This window comes from Urocitellus parryii, chromosome 8 (assembly GCF_045843805.1).
Source record: "Urocitellus parryii isolate mUroPar1 chromosome 8, mUroPar1.hap1, whole genome shotgun sequence".
Taxonomy (NCBI): domain Eukaryota; kingdom Metazoa; phylum Chordata; class Mammalia; order Rodentia; family Sciuridae; genus Urocitellus; species Urocitellus parryii.
In genome coordinates this window covers 52,231,792-52,252,044 of record NC_135538.1, presented here as the reverse complement: position 1 = coordinate 52,252,044, position 20,253 = coordinate 52,231,792, and the positions used below count along the sequence as shown (strand labels likewise).

The following is a 20,253-nucleotide window of genomic DNA, read 5'->3' as shown; positions in this document are numbered from 1 at the left end:
ATCACTGCAGCAAAGGTTTTTTGTAATGTAATTGCCAAATGATCTTTAGTTATCCTTATCCTACTTAATTTCTCTATGGATTTGTTTTCTTTCTTCCCTGTAATTTAACAAGTGTTTATTGAACATGTGCTGAATGCCCTGCATTCTATTAGGTAGTAAGAATTTAAAATGTAAGTAATTGCTATGTACAACCAATAAGATATCACAAGTACTATCAAGAATGCAACATTCTTTAGGACTGTAGACAACAAAGCAGTTTTCCTAAGGCCAGAAGATGGGAAGAAATCAGGGAAAATAAGATAATTTATTATCAGATAACAAAGTGAATGCCTGTGATACAAGGCAGTAACATGCTGCTGGCACAAAAAGCATCAGAGTGCTTGCTATTTAAAAAAAAAAAAATTAATCATCAGTGTAATGTGTTAAAAGTGGGGGTATATTAAACCAGATAAGGAGTACTATAATAAACTAGGCAAGATGTGCCGAAGCTCTGAACGAGGACAGTGGTAGCTAGAATTTGGGCAGGGAGGATAGAAATGGGATTGCTGGAGAAATATTCACAGGTAGAATGAGAAAGACTGAGTGCCTGGTTTGTTTATGAAGATGGAGTAATGGGGGAATGATATGTTCTCTAGGGTGGTGTTTCATGCTGTCACATCCATATATAATGAAATTCAGTAGGTAGTTGGATTTGAACATCCAAAAGCCAGGAGTGGAGTCAGGGCTGAAAAAAAAAATGTTGGGGGGAATTAATGAAGTCATGAGAAAGATAAGAAAAAGCCAAGAAATGGAGAGTTTTAAAACTAGACAGGAGAGAAGTTTCAGGATAATAGCTGATAGACTATATCTTTGAAAATAAATAGCCTGCTTTGGTAAAGGAGTTTTTGTAAGATGTTTTAAGAGTGGTAAGATTTTGGAACAATAACTGTGTGCCTGTGATATTATTTCTCTTATTGGTTTTTCTTTACTCCTTGGCTAACCAAACTACCAGACATTCATTTGTGGTATTGTCTATATCACTGTCAACTTTATGAAGTTCCACCTATTTTGCAAACTTTGCAGTGTCCCTTCCAATGTATGGTGTTTACGGGTGTATTCTACCATCAATGAGAGGCCAGCAGTAAAGATGATAACATGATTGCAGTAGTCCTATGGATTGATTGTACATTTGTGCATATAAAATCTACCTTGTGTACCTTACATTTTCAATGGAGGAAGATTGATAATAAACATGCATATATCAGGTGATGGTAAATGAATAAAAATAAAGTAAGGTAAGGGTAAAGCAGGAAAAAAAAACTGAGCAAGAGATTTAAAAAGAGAGAAAAGTCTTGTGGATATTTAGGCGAAAATATTTCAAAAAGAGAGAACAGATGCAGAGCCCCTGAAGCAGGATTGTCCTTTGGTATATTCCAGGAATAACACATGAGCCAGTGAGGCTGGGGTAAGGTGAGCATAGCTAGATGAAGACAGAAGTTGCTGGGGCAGGGCAGATCATGGAGCGTGGATTTTCAACATATTACACTAAGGATCCTTATTTTATAATAGCAATTTTATAAGCTGGCATTACTGAAATATAATTCATAGGTGTTTAATTTTCTTAAAATTCTCAATACAGCTTGAATACCCTAACTAAAGGAAAAATATGTTTTTGATACATGAATGGTCAGAATAATAGAAGGTAATAGAAGCTTTAATAAAACATAATAGAAGCTTTAATAAAACAGAGGGGAGGAAAAAAGTAGAAATAAAACAGGATGACAAAAAAAAAAATGCCCTGTAAAACTCTCCTGGGAAATCATGACCTCTTTCTGAGAATAACTATAATGGTCCTTATAGATTTTTATCAGGCTTTTACTCTGAATGGGGAAGATACAGGGGGTGGGTACAGCAATAACATAATCTAATATTTTCAAAGAATTGCCTTGATTTCCTATGTGGATTGAGGCTGTGCATAGGCAAAGGCAGAAAGCAGTTAATTAACTATTATAATGACTCAGATACAAGATGCTAAGTTGAATTGAGGTGATGAGCAGTGGTTGCATTCTGGACATAGAGGGAAGGCACATTTGCTGATGGATTGAATATATAGAGTGTGAAGAAAGAATAGTCAGAGATAACTTGAGGTTTTCACCTGAACAACTATAATGATGTAATCATGATTAACTTAGAGAAGACTAGAAGGGTTTGTTGGGGCCGGGAGACCAGGCATAATTTGAGATGTCTGTTAGATACGAGGCATGGGAGAAAAGATGCCTGGTCCAGTGGTGTGAATATATAAGGCTGTAGGGTTCAAGAGAGAGGTTCAGGCTGGAGAAGCCAATTTGGGAATTGATGTATACTTGTTAAGTGGTAGGGTTAAAAAGATAGACTGCCAGTGATTCTGCAGTGAAAATGAGACTTTTATTATGTTCATTAACCTGGGAAATTAATTTAAGAAGGTTGAAACATTGACATGGATTGTAAGACTTCAGATTTAGAAGACTGAGAACCTGCTGTTTCCTTTTGTTTCTTCTGCCATATCTAAGAGAGTGCCATCTGTTTACACATCTAAAAAGTTTGCTAAATAAAAAAGAAGTGCCTGTTTTGAATTTGGAACTAGAGGATCAAGCTTTGTTTGTTTGTTTGTTTTTGAGTGCCAGGGATTGAACTCAGGCATTCCACTACTGAGCCACTTCCCCAGCCCTATTTTGTATTTTATTTAGAGACAGAGTCTTACTGAATTGATTAGTGCCTCGCTTTTGCTGAGGGTGGCTTTGAACTCTCCATCCTCCTGTCTCAACCTCCCAAGCTGCTGGGATTACAGGCGTGTGCCACTGCAACCAGCGGAGGATCAGGGTTTTTTGAGTTAATAAAAAAGAAGAGTTAGAAACTCTAAGACTTTCGGTAGTGTTAACTTCTTTAGAAATTTTTAATTTTTAATTAAAAATTTAATGGTATTTTGAAAAGAAAATGATTGTTATATTATACTTATATATATTATTAATCTTTGATTATTAGAATTATTAACCATATGGTACTAAGGTAATAATCATAAAGTTGGTGTTAAAAAATACGGGTGTGAGTTTGATGTAGTATCTGAAATAAAATAATTGTTTATCCAGTCTTTAATATTCATTTGGTTTTCTTTTAGGAAGATTTAGAAACTGGAGTTCACCTTGACCCTGCTGTCAAAGAAGTTCAATATAATCCTACCTATGAGACTATGTTTGCTCCTGAGGTAAGAAAACATATTCAAGGTTCTGCTTCTTGCTAAAGGATTTAAATTATACATAAGAAGACAAACAGTTGGTGAATTTTAAAGTTTTCTCATGAAAGTATACTATTTAAACCTTTGGAAAATATATCTTTCTATTCTCCAAAGATATAAATAGTATGTTTTTGTGAAAATATTTTTTAAAATCAGCTGCTTCTCCATCTGCATAGAAATATATGATACTATGGATTTATGTCTTTTGTAAAAGGTAATCTGAAAATATTTGATGAGAACGTAACTGTTCCTTTGCCATCGACAAGGAAGTATTGTAATTAACCACAAAGAAAAAAATTTTGTTTTATTAGCATTAGTACATAGTATAGTAGGAAACATTTGGTTAAAAATGCCTCTGAAATGTCATACTAACATACTTTGATACTGAGTGAAACAAAGTATGATAGTAGATTTTTTTTCTCTTGGTATAAATGGTAATAGAAGCTTTAATAAAACAGAGGGGAGGAAAAAAGTAAAAATAATTCCTTTTGTTCATTTAAGGAGGTCTTGGAATATTATCCATATAGGACAGTATGTAGAAGAAGTTAACATTTTTAAATATTAAATGGAAAAGAGTGCTTGATTGACCCAAAGGCCAGAAAAGTATAAAATTATAAAATATTAGATTTTAATAGCAGAATATTTAAGAAGCATGTTAAAGGTAAATGTAAGAAGCTATATTATATGGTATCTTGGTAGAAAATGAGGTACTTTTAAAATAATTTTTATTTATGGTATACACTTTCTGATATATCAGAATCCTACAGTTATTTCATATACTTTACCCACTTCAGTTTCCATAGTCACTTAAAAGAAAGCCACTGAATATGTAGCACAGCCAGAGATGTAATGTTTCAGCTGTTCTCTGAGCATTCAGTAAGCAAAACCTATAGTACATTTTAAGTTTTATTCCATTATTTCTTAAATCCTTCTAGCTCGTTAAACTGGAGGCTGTGTCAAATCCCTATGTATTGTCTCAGCTGGCCCATTGAAGAGAGGTTGTACATTATATATATGCTTCATGATTTTTAAAATAAAAAGTACTTCAATAAAATCAAGCTACTAAATTGAGAAAATTGGGAATTAGTGTGGTGTATGACATTTGGATGTCAACTTATTTTCTATGAAGTCTGCTTTTGAATTTTGAAATCTTATGCATAACTAAATTGTTGTGTAATGATAAGTTTCCAGAACTTTGAAGAAAAATTTAAAAGGTCAGTTAAAAGTTTTTGTGGTGATATTCATAAGGCCTAAATAGGCCTATCATTCATTCTCTGTGGGATTATCAACACTTTAATGTTCAGCTCTTTTTTTTTTTTTTTTCATATTTGGGAGCCCCATCTTAAATATATAAACCAGTTTACATTTGGAACACTTCCACACTTGTTAACAATTTAAGGAAGAAGTGATGGGATCTAAAATGGAAGCCAAATTATCATTTTCCTCATTGCCAAATGAGTCAGTCATCTGTGCTATAACAAATTATGAACTCTGCTTTATGACTAGGATCTGAATCACTTGGCAGAAGGTGCCAGTAGCAACTCTGCTAGATTAAATTCAAGTTTCTGTATTTTGAGGATACATATTAAAAGCAAGGTATAGTCCCTCTCCTTAAGCTAGTATTTTGTCAAAGAGTGTGTGCTAAGTGTGTTTTTTGAAAAAGTAGATACCAGACTATTGCCTGTAATGCCTCCAAGGTACTATTCAAGTTTAAGGAGAGATTGCTTCCGGTTTTTCTTTTTAAAGTTCCATGAAAGAAGTAGTATTTGAAATGGAAAATACAATCCAGGTGAAGAGCATGAGATTTTGAGCTCAGTAGACTACCTGGTATCTCTTATATGACCTTGAATGTTCTTGGTTTACTTACAGATAAAATTAAGATAATTTCTACTGTCCTGAGATCATGTTTGATGTGGTTAGGAAATGCTTTAGCACAGAGCAGGCATTTAACAAGTAGTAGTTAATACTGTTATTTATATTAATAGTATTGGTATTGATGATTGGGTAGGCTTTTATGAGGAAAGATTATAAGCAGTAAGGAATATCGGGAGCCAAATCAAAAAAGATCTAAAGAGGAGGAATGCCTTAGTCATTATCAGTGGGAGTGAGTAGAGAGAAAAGATTAGAATGGTGCTTTGTATAATTTTGCACTGGGCTTTGGGAGCCAAGGTGAAGGTTTGTTCTTGATTTAATAGATGATAGATTTCTGAAGATCTTAAGCGGGGAAGTAGCATAATCAAAACAGAATTTTTAGAAAAGTTTATTTGATAAGAGTTTTATGACAAAAAAGAACAGAGATAGAGACTAACAAGATAAAACTACCATGCTTACTGTCATATTTATTAATGTGTGCTAGTTATCATACTAAGGAATTAACATACCTTTTCTCCTTTTGCCTTCCCTATGACCTTATGAAATCTTTATCCCTATTTTATAGCAAATAAGTCATCAGCAAGTGACATTTTTGAGGATTCTGGTCAGTTCATTCTTAATACTCTCTATATATTTGGAAGACTAGTTTAAAGAATGTTGTGGAGTTTGTAGGGTATATATCTCTATTCCTTTGACTTTGTTAGTTTTGAAAAATAAACAGATACTAATTCTGTAAAATATTATTCCTTCCTCCCAACCAAGGACTTTTCCTAAATGTAAAAGTTTAAACAGATAAGTTTTGTCAAATAATGGATAGAATTTGGAGAGATAATAGCCATTGTTTCAGTCTAGTGATTTTCTTCATTTCACTCAATTCTTTTTGAATCTGCTTAGAAAAAAAGCTGTATTTATTAGCTTCTCTAACTCATAAAACCCATAGGTCTCAGGAAGAATTCCAGACTCATTAAAATAATGCTATTTTTAAGAAAAAAATATAAAAGTTAAGAGGGGGGAAAAAGCCAGTTTTTTTAAAAATCTGGCTATAAGGGCTGCTATAAATATTAAAGCTAGAATAAACTTTTTAGAAATCATATATCTTATCTCTTATTTTATAAGGAAATTGAGGCTCAAGGTCATGGAACCAGCACTAATGAAATTTTCTTATTCAAGTAATAAACTTTGCATACATCTTACAAAATTATTCTGTCAGCAAATTGAATTGTGGTCTTTTCCTAATTTGTAGAAAACAGTTCAGTTAATGGCCCTTTCTCAAAATTTATTTATAAATTTTGATGATTGCTATAAATATTAATGAAAAATTTAACAATAATTTATAATCTTAGTTTAATAATTTTTTCTTATATGTGAAATTAGTATTATGATTTCATGTTGTCCATTTTGACTAGTATAAATTTTCTGAATTCCTGTGATATAATGATATACTACTAAGATATTGACTGTCGGAAGTACTCTGCCTACTGAAGACTTATGAGAACCACTTCTTTATACTAGATCTCTGGGAGTTATCTACCAGTATCTTCACAAATTAAAATTGTTTTTCACCTAATTATATAAGTAAATCATTACACAGTTGAAAGATGTGAGAATGCTTACCTCTTTTGGGAACATCATACATTCTTTGGATATAGTGATCTAAATTAGTACTTAAAAATGTGTTTGTTTGTTTGTTTTTTGGTGGTGGTGGAGAGGGGTTATCTGGGATTGAACTCAGTGGCACTTAACCACTGAACCACATCCCCAACTCTGTTTTGTATTTTTACTTAGAGACAGGGTCTCACTAAGTAGATTAGCAACTTGCCATTGTTAAGGCTGGCTTTGAACTTTCAATCCTCCTACCTCAGCCTCCTAAGCCACTGGGATTATAGGCATGCACCACTGCACCGGGTTTAAATGTGTATTTTTAAAATTAATTTATTTCTGAAATTGACAATTGTATATTTATTTACTGCAAAAACATGAAGTTTTGAAAAAAAAAATATATATATATATATACACACACACTATAAAATGGCTAAGTCAAGCTACTTAACATAAGCAAACATCACATACTTAGCTTTTTTTGTGGTGAGAACACTTCAAATCTACTCTCTTCGAGATTTTTAAGAATACAATACATTGGCCACGCATGGTGGTACATGCCTGTAATCCCAGTATCCCAGGAGGCTAAGACAGTAGGATGACAAGTTCAAGGCCAAGGCCAGCCTCAGCAACTTAGCAAGGCCTTAGGTAACTAAGCTCAAAATAAATAGGGCTGGAGATGTGGTTCAGTATTGGTATTTGGTATTTCAATCCTAAATACCAAAAAAAAAAAAAAAGAATGCAATACGTTGCTATTAACTAAATCACCATGTTGTACAAAATAAGATTTCTTGAATTTATTACTTCTAACTGAAATTTATATCCTTTGACAACACTACCCATCACCTCCTCACCCCCTCACTCCTAGTAACCATTCTGCTTTCTGCCTGTATATCCAACTTGTTTTCAGTTCCACCTGTAAGTGAGGTCACAGAGTATTTGTCTTTCTGTACTTGGCTTAGTTAATTCAGCATAATGTCTTCCAGGTTTATCTGTGTTGCCACAAATGACAGGATTTCCTTCTTTTTTTAAAAACTGAATAGCAAGCAGTTCATTATGTATGTGTGTGCATGTACATATACAAATATCTATATATATATGTATACACACACACCACATTGTCTTTACCCACTCATCATTTGGAGGACACTTAGTTTGATGCCTTATGTTGTCTATTGTAAATAATGCTGCAGTGAATATGGGAGTAAACGTTTCTTTGACATACTGATTTCATTTCCTTCTTGAATATACATCCAGTAATAAGATTGCTAGATCAGTTTCCATTTTTAATTTTTTGAGCACCCTCCATACTGTGTTGCCTAGTGTCTGCACTAATTTACATTCTCATCAACAATAAGCAAGGGTTCCTTTTCTCCAACACTTGTTAACATATGTCTCTTTCTGTTTTGTTTTGTTATCCCCTGTCAGTGCTGGGGATCAAACTTAGGGCTTCATCCACACTAGGCAAGCACTCTACCGATGAATCACATCTCTATCCCTCAACATTTATCTTTTTGATAATAACTGCTCTAACAGGTATAAGGCAATATTGTGATATTTAACTTGCATTTCTCTGATTAGTGATGTCAACACTTTTTTATATACCTATTGCCATGACTTCTTTTGAGAAATGTCTATTTTGGTACTTTGCCTATTTTTAATCAGTTGTTTGTTTTCTTGCTACTGAATTGCTTGAGTTCCTTATATATTTTGGATATTAACTCCTTATTAGATATATGGCTTAAAAATATTTTCTCCCCTATTTTCTCCCTATTTTCTCCCTGTATATATTGTAATTAACAGTAGTGTACTTGGATATCATTTTAGCTAAAATCTGTTAAATACCCATATCTTACTAACTTAAATCTGCTTATAAACCCAAATTTGTGCGAATGTTATAAATTTATATACAGATCTTATATATTCATTTATATATTGGTAAAAATTATTATAAATCACTTGAGCACAAATTAACTCAAACTTGGTTAGCTACCAAAACGTAAAAAGAAATACTTGGAAATGAATTTTATGTACTTTGTCTTGTTTTTTAATGTCTACCCCAGAATTAAAAGAGTTGCATGTTCACAAAGACCATGAACATCTGGGAGACATATTTTTGAGTAATTGGGAAGAGCTGAGTCCTGCTGCCTAGTGTTCTCAGCTTCCCTCTGTTGTCATTTAATGTCTTTGAGGTCAGCTCCAATAACTGCCAGGAATCAGGCAATTAAGGTGAGCCTCAAATAGATGGAAAATCTTCCCACCCAGCTTTCCCACCCAGCTTCCCCTGTCACTAGATTTTGTTGTTGTTATTGTCTCAGCTAAAGCATCTACAAGACATAAGCACATTTTAAGATTGCTTTTAGTATAGCACCATATGTAAAATACACTTAGCTTTAATATACGGATCTGTATTTGTTTAGAAATCATAGTACTTTAAGCATTTTTCTTTAAAAAGTAGAATGAGTTTGATATGTATGGCCTATAGAATAATTTTTTTCTAAAATCTTAATAAAATAAGACTGGAAATTATAATCTCCTTTTTTCAATGGCAGATTATACATAAACACAGCGATTGATAATTTATTATGTTATATGAGTAACAATAAGGGCACTAGGGATTTTTATCATTTTAGATCTCCCCATCCCAGAAATATCAGATGTTGCTTTGTGGATAATGACTATGGCAGGTAGTGCATCTTTGGAAACTTTTAAATCATTTTATTAGCTTTAGTTTCATGACTTCTTCTGTTTCTGTAATAAATTTCATGATGGAATGACACTGATAACAATTTCCAGCATTCATCAATATAGATTTTCCCCCCTTATGTTTCCATCCATTGGCAGATGCAGGAAAAACTAATATGGGCTACAAAGTCTTGCACTATCCTTTATACTTAGAATGGTAATAAAAGCTTTGTATGTAAATCAGGTATTTTAAAATTGAGTTATTTAAAACAGAAATGGAAGCAAATAAAGCAAAAAAAATGTAAGGCAAATAATCTAACATCATTTAAATTCATTTTTTTATGTAGTATAATATTGATGTCTGGAGAAAACAGCATACTGATTAAGGGAAGATCAGTAATTTGTATTTGTGGCTCTGTAAACACATCATTAAAAAGATAGTTTCTAATGATAGTGACCTAAAATATTCTAATGTCAAAATACTTCATCAGGACAGTGGATCTTTCAAGTTCAAATAAATATTCTGTTACAGTCTTTCCAGAGAGGAAAGCTCATTTGTTTCTTCATTTAAAAACAAAACAAAAAGAGTTGAGTTTTCCCCAATACTTTTTATAATAGCATTAAATTAATAGGACTTAATATATTCTGGTACTTTTTAACAAGTTAGACCCTATGTTTGTACTTTTAAGTAATGTTGTTATGCAATAAGATGCTTAACTAGGGTTTGTTCTAGCCTTGGTTCTACCAGTTAATAAACTTTTGACCCTAGGACAAGTAAAATATATCGTCTTCAGCTTTTTTCTTCTTTTGTGAGATGAGAAGGAAACTACCTCTCTAAGTTTTCAGGGTTTTTATACAAATCAGATTAAATAACTTGGAAAATTATTCTTGAAATTCAAAGCATTAACAAATAGATAATAAGAACATTAGTTTGTGTAGGAATAAGGTAACTTTTCAAAGTGGAGAAATTTTATTTATATTTGTGATATCTTTTCCTAGGAACTTTTTCAGGCACTTAATTTTTATTGTCTGTTTTCCTATCCTTTGCCCCCACTGGGATTCTGATTATCTTTCCTTCATAAATACTTTCTATATACCAGGCACTGTGGTAAGTATAGAAGATTCTGAATATCTACTTTTGAGGAACTCAAAATCTAATAGAAAAGCAATACAGCTTTCAAAAACTTATATCATAGTGCCATTATTGGCACAGTGTCATCCAAAATTCCTCAAATCATGGTTTAGAAAAAACTGTAGTCATTCTCAATTATCCACAGCAATATGACCAAATAGGACTTTGTGCAGTGTGGGAATGCAGCAGCTAGTAACCACATGTGACTACTGAACTCTTGAAATAAATAGCTGGGCTCTTCTATTTCAGTCCCAGGAACTGACAAACTGCTAACCAACCATTGCCCATTTGCACTAAACCATGTGAGGCTAACATTTCCCAAACAGGTTAATCAGCCCCTGATTTAAAATTGAAAATGTATAAGCTTTAGTAATTCTAGCTTTCATATAGTCAGAACTTATGTTTTTCTTCCCTCCTCCCCGCCCCCTTTCTTTTCTTTCTGATAATATTGCAGTTTGGACCAGAAAATCCCTTTAGAACACAGCAAATGGCTGCTCCTAGAAATATGCTTTCTGGCTATGCTGAACCAGCTCATATCAATGATTTCATGTTTGAACAGCAAAGAAGAACTTTTGCCACATATGGTAAGGTTATACGACTTAAACATTTTTAAATTTGGTCTTATTGGAAGTATGAGTTGTGTGTCCAGTAATCTATTATAGCTTCTGGCTTTTAAAGTGTATTAATCTAGAGTCTTTCAGATGGACTTCTAATCTGTATCTATAAATATTTTACATAAATTAAAAGGTGAGCTAATATTTTTAACTGTCATTTTTAAATCCAGTATGATTTCTGTATACTGGATATATTCTAGGATCTTAAAAACAATGATTTTTGTTTTTGTTCTTGGTAATGAACACTTGCTATTGAATGTCCACTATATGCAGATTGCAGTTAAAGTTGATAAATAAAGAGAGTGTTAAGAAGTTACTTTTTTTTTTAATCATATACCCAAGTTAACTTTACTCTGTTCTCAAATCTTATCTCTGAAATGTTTTCTCTTGATCACTAAGGGATGTCAGAAAATAGGATAGTCATAAATTAATTGTGTAAAATAACATGCATGGAAACATTATGAAAGGGATTATTATATATTAGATCATGTTTCATCATGGCAAGGTTTTAATTGGCCAAAAGTCGTCCTTAAGATTGAATACCACTAAAATCAACAAAAGATTTCAGTGATACTCCCAATTGCTAGACCATCATTGCATTATACCCATTACTTATGTAAGGGTAAATCTAAAGTAACGTGCCACATATAAAAATCAACTCTGTTGAATCATAATTTATTGTATTTTAATACTAAAACAGAGTTTTAAAGAATAGCTTGCTTTCTTGGGTTTTATAAGGGCCTTAAGTAATAATTTAGATAGCTTAAGTGTCTTCAAAACAAAACAAGGGGTGGGATCTTACCTCAATTTATACCAATACCTACTTTTCCTTTTAAGTTACCTTATAGCAAGAATAAGCATTTAAAACTACTCAATTGGCTTTAGACTTGGGTTAGAAATGGGCTTATTTAAAAAAAAAAAAAAAAGCCGGTGATTTTTTTTTTTTTTTTTTCCCTCTCTTGCTAGAAGGTAGTCGGCTGGGACAAAGGTTGAACTAGTGAGTTCAATTTAAGACTATAGTATATTAGTCAGAGGGAATGGCCAGTGGCAAAACTAAGAATTTCATGGTCTGTCTCTCTTATGATAGATCTTAGAACTGAGAGCAATTTGTTTGAACTTAATAAGTTAACCAACCTCAGGTTTAGCACTCTTTTTTTCCTTATACTCAAGCACTAATTAAGTATAGCATCTGTTAGTATAAGTCTTACAGTTTTCCCATAGAAAGTTCTTACCTGACCAGATAGTGATTTCTAGGCCAGCTTCCTATGTACTTGTTTGTTTTATCACTCTTACACCTTGGGGTTTCTGATACAGTCCCTCATTTACAAAATACAATGGAGCACACCTTCCTTATATCTTGTACTATTGTTATCTATAAGACATATTAAGGAGGTGGCACATAAATTCAGTTTTACCTAAGTCTCATATTTGTAACTCTGGGATATCACTGCTTGGATGCAGAATAAAAATTGATCTTATTTTTCTTCCTATTTTAAATGTTGTAACATTATTATAATCTCAGTAAATAACTTCTGGAAGATGTCTATTCTACAATACATTTAGTTTATCATAGAACCAGCCTGTAGAGTCCTTATCATTGAAGATAGTCTCATTTCCTGTTATCACCTCATTTATTTGCAGTGTAGTTGGTTTTTAGCTTCTGTTTATTGTGTTTCTCCTGCCATCTCAATCCTTCAGTGGATATGTGAATTTTTTTTTTGTCCTATTTTCTTCTTTTTTCTCCTGAGTTCTGGACTGTTCCTTTGTTGGTCTTGTTTGGGGCTTCTCAATGAAGTTTTTTTTTTTTTTTCCTATTGTTCAGAGTTCACTCAAAATGTTCACTACTATTTTCCACTATGGAAGTGGAAAATAGAATTTTAAATAAATAGTGTAGTCTCACCATAGTCGTTTTTAACATTGTTTTATCTTCAACATTAGAAATTCTTTTTTAATACTTCAAATAATTTTTTAAAATTGTCCACTACCGTAGTTTAAGAATCTCTGGTATCATTAGATTTCAAGTTGGTCCCAGTTTTCATTATTAAAAAGGTACTGTATATATTATATCGCAGTAAAATGCCCTTTTTTTGTGAGAGGAGTGGTTACAGGGGATTGAATTCAGGGCCTCTTGACCACTCAGCCACATTCCCCAGTACTATTTTGTATTTTATTTAAAGACAGGGTCTCACTGAGTTGCTTTAGTGCCTTACTATTGCTAAGGCTGGCTTTGATGAGATCCTCCTGCTTCAGCCTCCCGAGCCACTAGAATTACAGGCATGTGCCACCACACCCGGCTAGTAAAATGCCTATTTATGTGACAGTGTATATTATTGAGCATAAAACTTTGCAGGTTTTTTCACTGTTGTTTTCTTAAATGAATTCCTAAAAGTAGGTCAAGTAGTTCTCTCAATTCTACCACCACCAAGAATGAAAGTTCTGTTTCTCCTTATCTAAGATCCATATATGTGATTGTTTTTTCCTGTGTTTGATAATCAAAATACTGTGTCTTTATTTTGACTTGATTTTTCTGGACCATTGATTTTAAAGGATTTTTTGTTTATTCACAACCATTTCTTTGCAAATTGTTTATAGTGTCTACACTGTTTATAGTGTAAGTATCTGTCAGAATATTAGTATTGATAGTTTTAAGGATATAGTAATAAAATTAGTATTATTATAGCCATTTCAGATGCTACTTCCTAAAGAAAGTAGACATGAACTCCATTAAAAAAGTAAAGTAGAAAATAGGCTTCCGAAAGATAGACAAGAATCTTTAAGAATTATAGTGCAGATACATTCATTTATTTGAGACGTAGAGTAATAGAAAACCATTTGGACTGAAATTCCATAGTATTAGTTAGAGCTTGTTCTATCACTGGCTGATCTGTAGTAGTGTATATGGATAAATATTTAATGTCTCTTACTTGTAACCGGAGACTAATTTTATTCACTAATCACCTGGAGTAGGAGGGAATGGGGCAGGGGATACAAGAGGAAATAAAAGATCTTTACCACAAAGAAAGACGGGAAGGAAGCATAAGTTCCTTTAATTGAAACAAGACTGTGTATGGCCAGAAGAGTTGGGGATTGGTGCTTACATAGAGATAAGGAGGACCAGGGACACCCTTCTCTCTCAACCTCCACCTCTCCAAACACATCACACAATGCCATTTATATAGACATAAAACTCCTTCCATGGTAGAATTTACATTCTAAATAAGGTTTTATGGCTGAGATGGGAATTTTTAATTCAGGGTGTGATGGTCTGAATTTTATATGAGCCTTATAAAAGTCTCATTGTCTAAAAAATCACACATAGAACACTGTTTGGTACAAAAAGGTAAAAGCTAAAATAACTCATGGGATTTGAACCTGTGATTTCAGAGATTCAACTCCAGAGCTGCTTTTCTGCCATCAAGCTCTCTTCTCTGGCTAAGAACATATTTTAATGCTGAAAAAAACTATATCCAAATGAACTAATAGCCAGGTGGTTGGTTCTATTCTAGCATATCACGAGGGTGAGTTGAGCACCTACATCCTTAGCTTGTTTTAAAAGTATGTTTCATGACAAATCTTTTTCCATTCCCCAAAATTAGTTCCCTTTAATCTTTAGCAGCAAAATAAAAATGTTAGATATGTCCATTAGGATGTGGCCCTTTAAAAAAATGAGTTAGTACTTTTTATGCACTTTGTGATTGTTCACATGGGTTGTAGGCCATAGACTAATGAATGATCAGCTCTCTTTTGTGAATACACCAGATTTTTGTGAAACAGATTAAACCAAATGTTTATTATCCTAGCACACCCACTGGAGGAAAGAAAAAAAAATGATTTGAGTTAATTTAGGTAGGCTTTGTTTCCCTCCATTCTCTTAGACCACTGGAGACCACATTCAAATGTAGGTACACACTCGAACTAGTTGAAGGAATATATCTATACATCAGCTATCCTTATTATCTTCTCTTACCAAAGAAATATAAATAATGATTTTGAAGTAGAAATAGGTTAAGATAAGAGGAAAGACAGTCCTTACTGAGAATAGCATTTTCAAAATAATAGCTAGACATTATGTGATTAACTTCTACCCTATTTCTTTTTTAATTTAATAGTTTATATATTATAAACTATAATATCCATTACCAAAAAGAAAAAGGAAATAGTTTCTAAACTTCCAAACATATAATGCACATGTATTTTTAAGCTCTTCAAATGTTTGAAACTAAAGTTGATTTCATAGCCAGAAAGGCTTTTAGTATGTAATAGCTAGATGTTAAATTCATCCTCTAAGATACATTTTATTCTGCTGAAGTCATTCAGGGTCCAGCCTAGAATATGGATTAATTGTGGTAAAGAGAAATGGAGCTCAGAAAAGAAGACTTGGTCCATAGTTAAAGAGACCATTTTTAATATCTGGGAAAGAGAATGTGAAATGGGTATATTTGAATGGTAGTAATAAAATGAATTATAAGTGGCAAAATTGAGTCAGTAGTTTGCACTTTTTTCCTTTCAGGTTATGCATTGGACCCTTCATTGGATAATCATCAAGTGTCTACTAAATACATTGGTTCTGTAGAAGAAGCTGAAAAAAATCAAGGTAATTTATTTAAAATAGTTAATATCGTGTGTGTGCGCGCGTGCATGCACATTTATAATTAGTGCCTTACAGTAATTAGATAGTAGGAAAGAACCCATATTTAGCTCTTGATTTTTTTAAGTTGAAATAATAGAGTGATAGGGTTTAGAGCAATATAGTTTAGAACTATTATGGTTTAGAGCTTGTTTTTACTACTTACTAGCTGTGTAACCTTGTAAGGAAGATGGTGGTTATGTATCATTTGGGGTTATTTTGAGTACTTGGTACATGCCAACCCTATAGAAATCATTCAATAAATTATAATTAATGTATAGATAATTTTGGCTGTTGGCATCTCCACAGTAAGTCAAGCTAAATTTTAAAAGAAGTAAAGTTTCATTTTGTGAGTCTGTGAGGATTGTCTTTGAAGGATTTCTTTAATGGCTTGAGTCTGAATATATGTTTTAAATATGCTTGTGTTCCGCATAAATCAAAGGCATTCCTGTATATCAGCGACAAATCCTCTGAAAAGGAAATGAGGACAACTACTCCATTCACAATATCCCCCCAAAAAATAAAATACTTGGGAATCAACCTAACAAAAGAGGTGAAAGATTTATACAATGAAAATTACAGAACCCTAAAGAAAGATATAGAAGAAGACCTGAGAAGATGGAAAAATATACCCTGCTCATGGATAGGCAGAACTAACATCATCAAAATGGCGATATTACCAAAAGTTCTCTATAAGTTCAATGCAATGCCAATCAAAATCCCAACAGCATATCTTGTAGAAATTGATAAAAGAATCATGAAATTCATATGGAATAATAAAAGACCCAGAATAGCAAAAACAATGCTAAGCAGAAAGTGTGAATCAGGCGGTATAGCAATACCAGACTTCAAACTATACTACAGAGCAATAGTAACAAAAACAGCATAGTACTGGTACCAAAACAGGCGGGGGGACCAATGGTACAGAATAGAGGACACAGTAACCAATCCACAAAACTACAACTATCTTATATTTGATAAAGGGGCTAAAAGCATGCAATGGAGGAAGGATAGCATCTTCAACAAATGGTGCTGGGAAAACTGGAAATCCATTTGCATCAAAATGAATCTGAATCCCTACCTCTCGCCATGCACAAAAGTTAACTCAAAATGGATCAAGGAGCTTGATATTAAATCAGAGACACGGTATCTGATAGAAGAAAAAGTTGGTTATGATCTACATGCTGTGGGATCGGACTCCAAATTCCTCAATAGGACACCCATAGCGCAAGAGTTAACAACTAGAATCAACAAATGGGACTTACTCAAACTAAAAAGTTTTTTCTCAGCAAAAGATACAATAAGAGAGATAAACAGGGAGCCTACATCCTGGGAACAAATCTTTACTCCACACACTTCAGATAGAGCCCTAATAACCAGAATATACAAAGAACTCAAAAAATTAGACAATAAGATAACAAATAACCCAATCAATAAATGGGCCAAGGACCTGAACAGACACTTCTCAGAGGAGGACATACAATCTATCAATAAATACATGAAAAAATGCTCACCATCGCTAGCAGTCAGAGAAATGCAAATCAAAACCACCCTAAGATACCATCTCACTCCGGTAAGATTGGCAGCCATTAGGAAGTCAAACAACAATAAATGCTGGAGAGGATGCGGGGAAAAGGGCACTCTTGTTCATTGCTGGTGGGACTGCAAACTGGTGCAGCCAATTTGGAAAGCAGTATGGAGATTTCTTGGAAAGCTGGGAATGGAACCACCATTTGACCCAGCTATTCCCCTTCTCGGTCTATTCCCTAAAGACCTAATAAGAGCATGCTACAGGGACACTGCTACATCGATGTTCATAGCAGCTCAATTCACGATAGCAAGACTGTGGAACCAGCCTAGATGCCCTTCAATAGATGAATGGATAAAAAAAATGTGGCATTTATACACTATGGAGTATTACTCTGCATTAAAAAATGACAAAATCATAGAATTTGGAGGGAAATGGATGGCATTAGAGCAGATTATGCTAAGTGAAGCTAGTCAATCTTTAAAAAACAAATACCAAATGACTCCTTTGATATAAGGGGAGTCAACAAGGACAGGGTAGGGACGGAGAGCTTGAGAAGAAGATTTACATTAAACAGGGATGAGAGGTGGGAGGGAAAGGGAGTGAGAAGGGGAATCGCATGGAAATGGAAGGCGATCCCCAGGGTTATACAAAATGACATATAAGAGGAAAGGAGGGGTAAGACAAGATAATACAAATGGAAGAAATGATTTACAGTAGAAGGGGTAGAGAGAGAAAAGGGGAGAGGAGGGGAGGGGAGGGGAGGGGGGATAGTAGAGAATAGGACAGACAGCAGAATACATCAGACACTAGAAAGGCAATATGTCAATCAATGGAAGGGTAACTGATGTGATTCAGCAATCTGTATACGGGGTAAAATTGGGAGTTCATAACCCACTTGAACCAAACCGTGTAATATGATGTATTAAGAACTATGTAATATTTTGAAAGACCAATAAAAAAAAATAAATAAAATGCATTAATGAAAAAAAAATATGCTTGTGTTCATATTCATCTTTTATAACAAGGCAAGGCATCATGCTTGCGAAATGCTAACTTGTCACAAAGCTCATCAGACCACTGAATCTCATCTATAAAATGCCACTTAAAAAAAAAGTTCAAGTTACACAGGGACACTTCTACTTAAATAAAAATAGACCCTGTATGATCAAACTGCCTTCTGTGCTTGATGATTGTTAAAATAAACTTTACCATGCTTTTGTTGTAACACAGCCTAAAGGAAATTAATTTGAATTAATATGAACTATTTTTCCCTGTTCTTATGTATATGGAGCTAGATTCTTAGTTAACCTGTCACTATGACTCCTGTAAAACTTTCTTTTTGCAATCTAATAAATAGTATGCCATCTTCTACTGATCAATTAAAAAATCTCAGAAACATCTTTCTTCCTCCATTTCTTTTTACTAAAGTTGATATTAGAGATCGGTTTTAGAATGAGATCATATGAAAGAAATACCAAAATTTTGAGAAACCTTGTTTAATTTATATTGTTCTATTACATGCATAGTAAAAATACATTACTAAGTACTTAATATGGTTTTAATTCAGCCCTGTTTTGTTTTTGTTTTTTGTTTTGTTTTAATCATTACTTAATTGCAAGATGATGGAATTAATTATAAATTTAAATTGTAAGTTGGTAATCTCCCAAGGAAACTTGAACTTTTCTTTTTTAGGAAACATAAACTGTAATTTCAGTAGATAGCAATAGAGGAAGATTTTGTCACGTAGACTAGTTTTCATTTACTCAGTCAACTGTATAGCTGTCTCAACTGGGACAGATACATTTACATAACTGGCTGCGCTTGAGGCTTCTTTGGGAGCAGCTTGAGATCTGCAATGCACTTGGCAATCGTCTCATTTTCCTGCTGTGCAGAAATACTCTGTACCACGTGTTTCTCCACCCAGTTTATCTTGTACTCCTGTTCCTTTCAATGCATAATATTCTGCAGAGATATGATAATCCAGGCAATTCTTTACCTCCTTGTATACTTTATGTCGCCCTTCCTGTTAAGAAACCTCAAGGCCATAGCAATGTTATTCCTCTGGACATCAAAAAGATAATGGCACTTCTGAACTAGCACCTGCTGTGACTTCTGCAACTCAGTTGCATGTTGGATTTGTTGGATGGAAGCCTGTTTCACCTCTTCTAGTTGGGCAATTTTATGCTCATTTAGATTTTCAATAAATTCTCCAATAGAGGCACCATATTTTTTAATCACATAGACAATTAATGCTACTATTGATGTGGTAGAAAAGGTCTCTGGAGTAATCACATAAATTTCTTTGGATAGAAAATACAGTTTCATGCATGTAGGGTCCTGTTACACAAGTTTTAGGATAAAGAAACTGGAAGAATTCTTCAGGGATCAGCCCAAGAAGAACTTTTCCTCCATATGCAGAAGTAGGTGGTAGAGGGGCAAGATGTGGCTGCCCTGTGTGAAAGGTACTTTTTTCCTGGTCCTAGGAAGGCTGCATTCTGAGACAGGGGGTCATTGTTGTGGCGGCAGAAAGTATCACCTGAGAGAGTGTGGTCAGCAATGTCTAGGCAGCAGCCTTAATGTCCCTCTGATCCCAACCCTCAGCCCTGTTTTTAAGCAATAAATTACAATTCTTGCTTTCAAAAGTAGCTTTATCATTATTTAGCAACATCAGTTGTTGAGTTTCTTTCAGAATTAGTAAAAGTCTACAGATGCAGGTTTTTGATTCATTAAAAAGGCTGTGTACCATTGTAGGATTGGATATCTTTTTTTTTCTTTTAATATAGCAAAATTTGCAAAACACAACATGGTTAGAAGATTCTCTCCTCACAAAGTTCAATCCCTTTTCATGTAACTTGAGATAGTTAATATATGTTGCAGATTCATTTGCCTTTTAATTTTGTTTTTGGTCTCTTGAACAATCACCTTTCTTTAACTATATAAAAT

General features: G+C 33.6%; 1 protein-coding gene and 1 pseudogene across 2 annotated transcripts in view; one reads left to right on the top strand and one right to left on the bottom strand.

The window, feature by feature from the left end:
* Window positions 1-20,253, top strand: part of Cdc40 (cell division cycle 40) — a 49,123-nt gene that overhangs the window by 9,213 nt on the left and 19,657 nt on the right. Inside the window, exons 3-5 of one of the 2 annotated variants that reach the window (XM_026389666.2) lie at window positions 3,134-3,220; window positions 10,993-11,122; window positions 15,663-15,746. In XM_026389666.2, the coding sequence (XP_026245451.1) occupies window positions 3,134-3,220; window positions 10,993-11,122; window positions 15,663-15,746 (301 nt within the window). The remainder of the gene's footprint in view (window positions 1-3,133; window positions 3,221-10,992; window positions 11,123-15,662; window positions 15,747-20,253) is intronic. The other variant, XM_026389667.2, reaches the window with a different exon arrangement.
* LOC113183326 (ATP synthase peripheral stalk subunit b, mitochondrial pseudogene) lies at window positions 19,114-19,965 on the bottom strand (annotated as a pseudogene).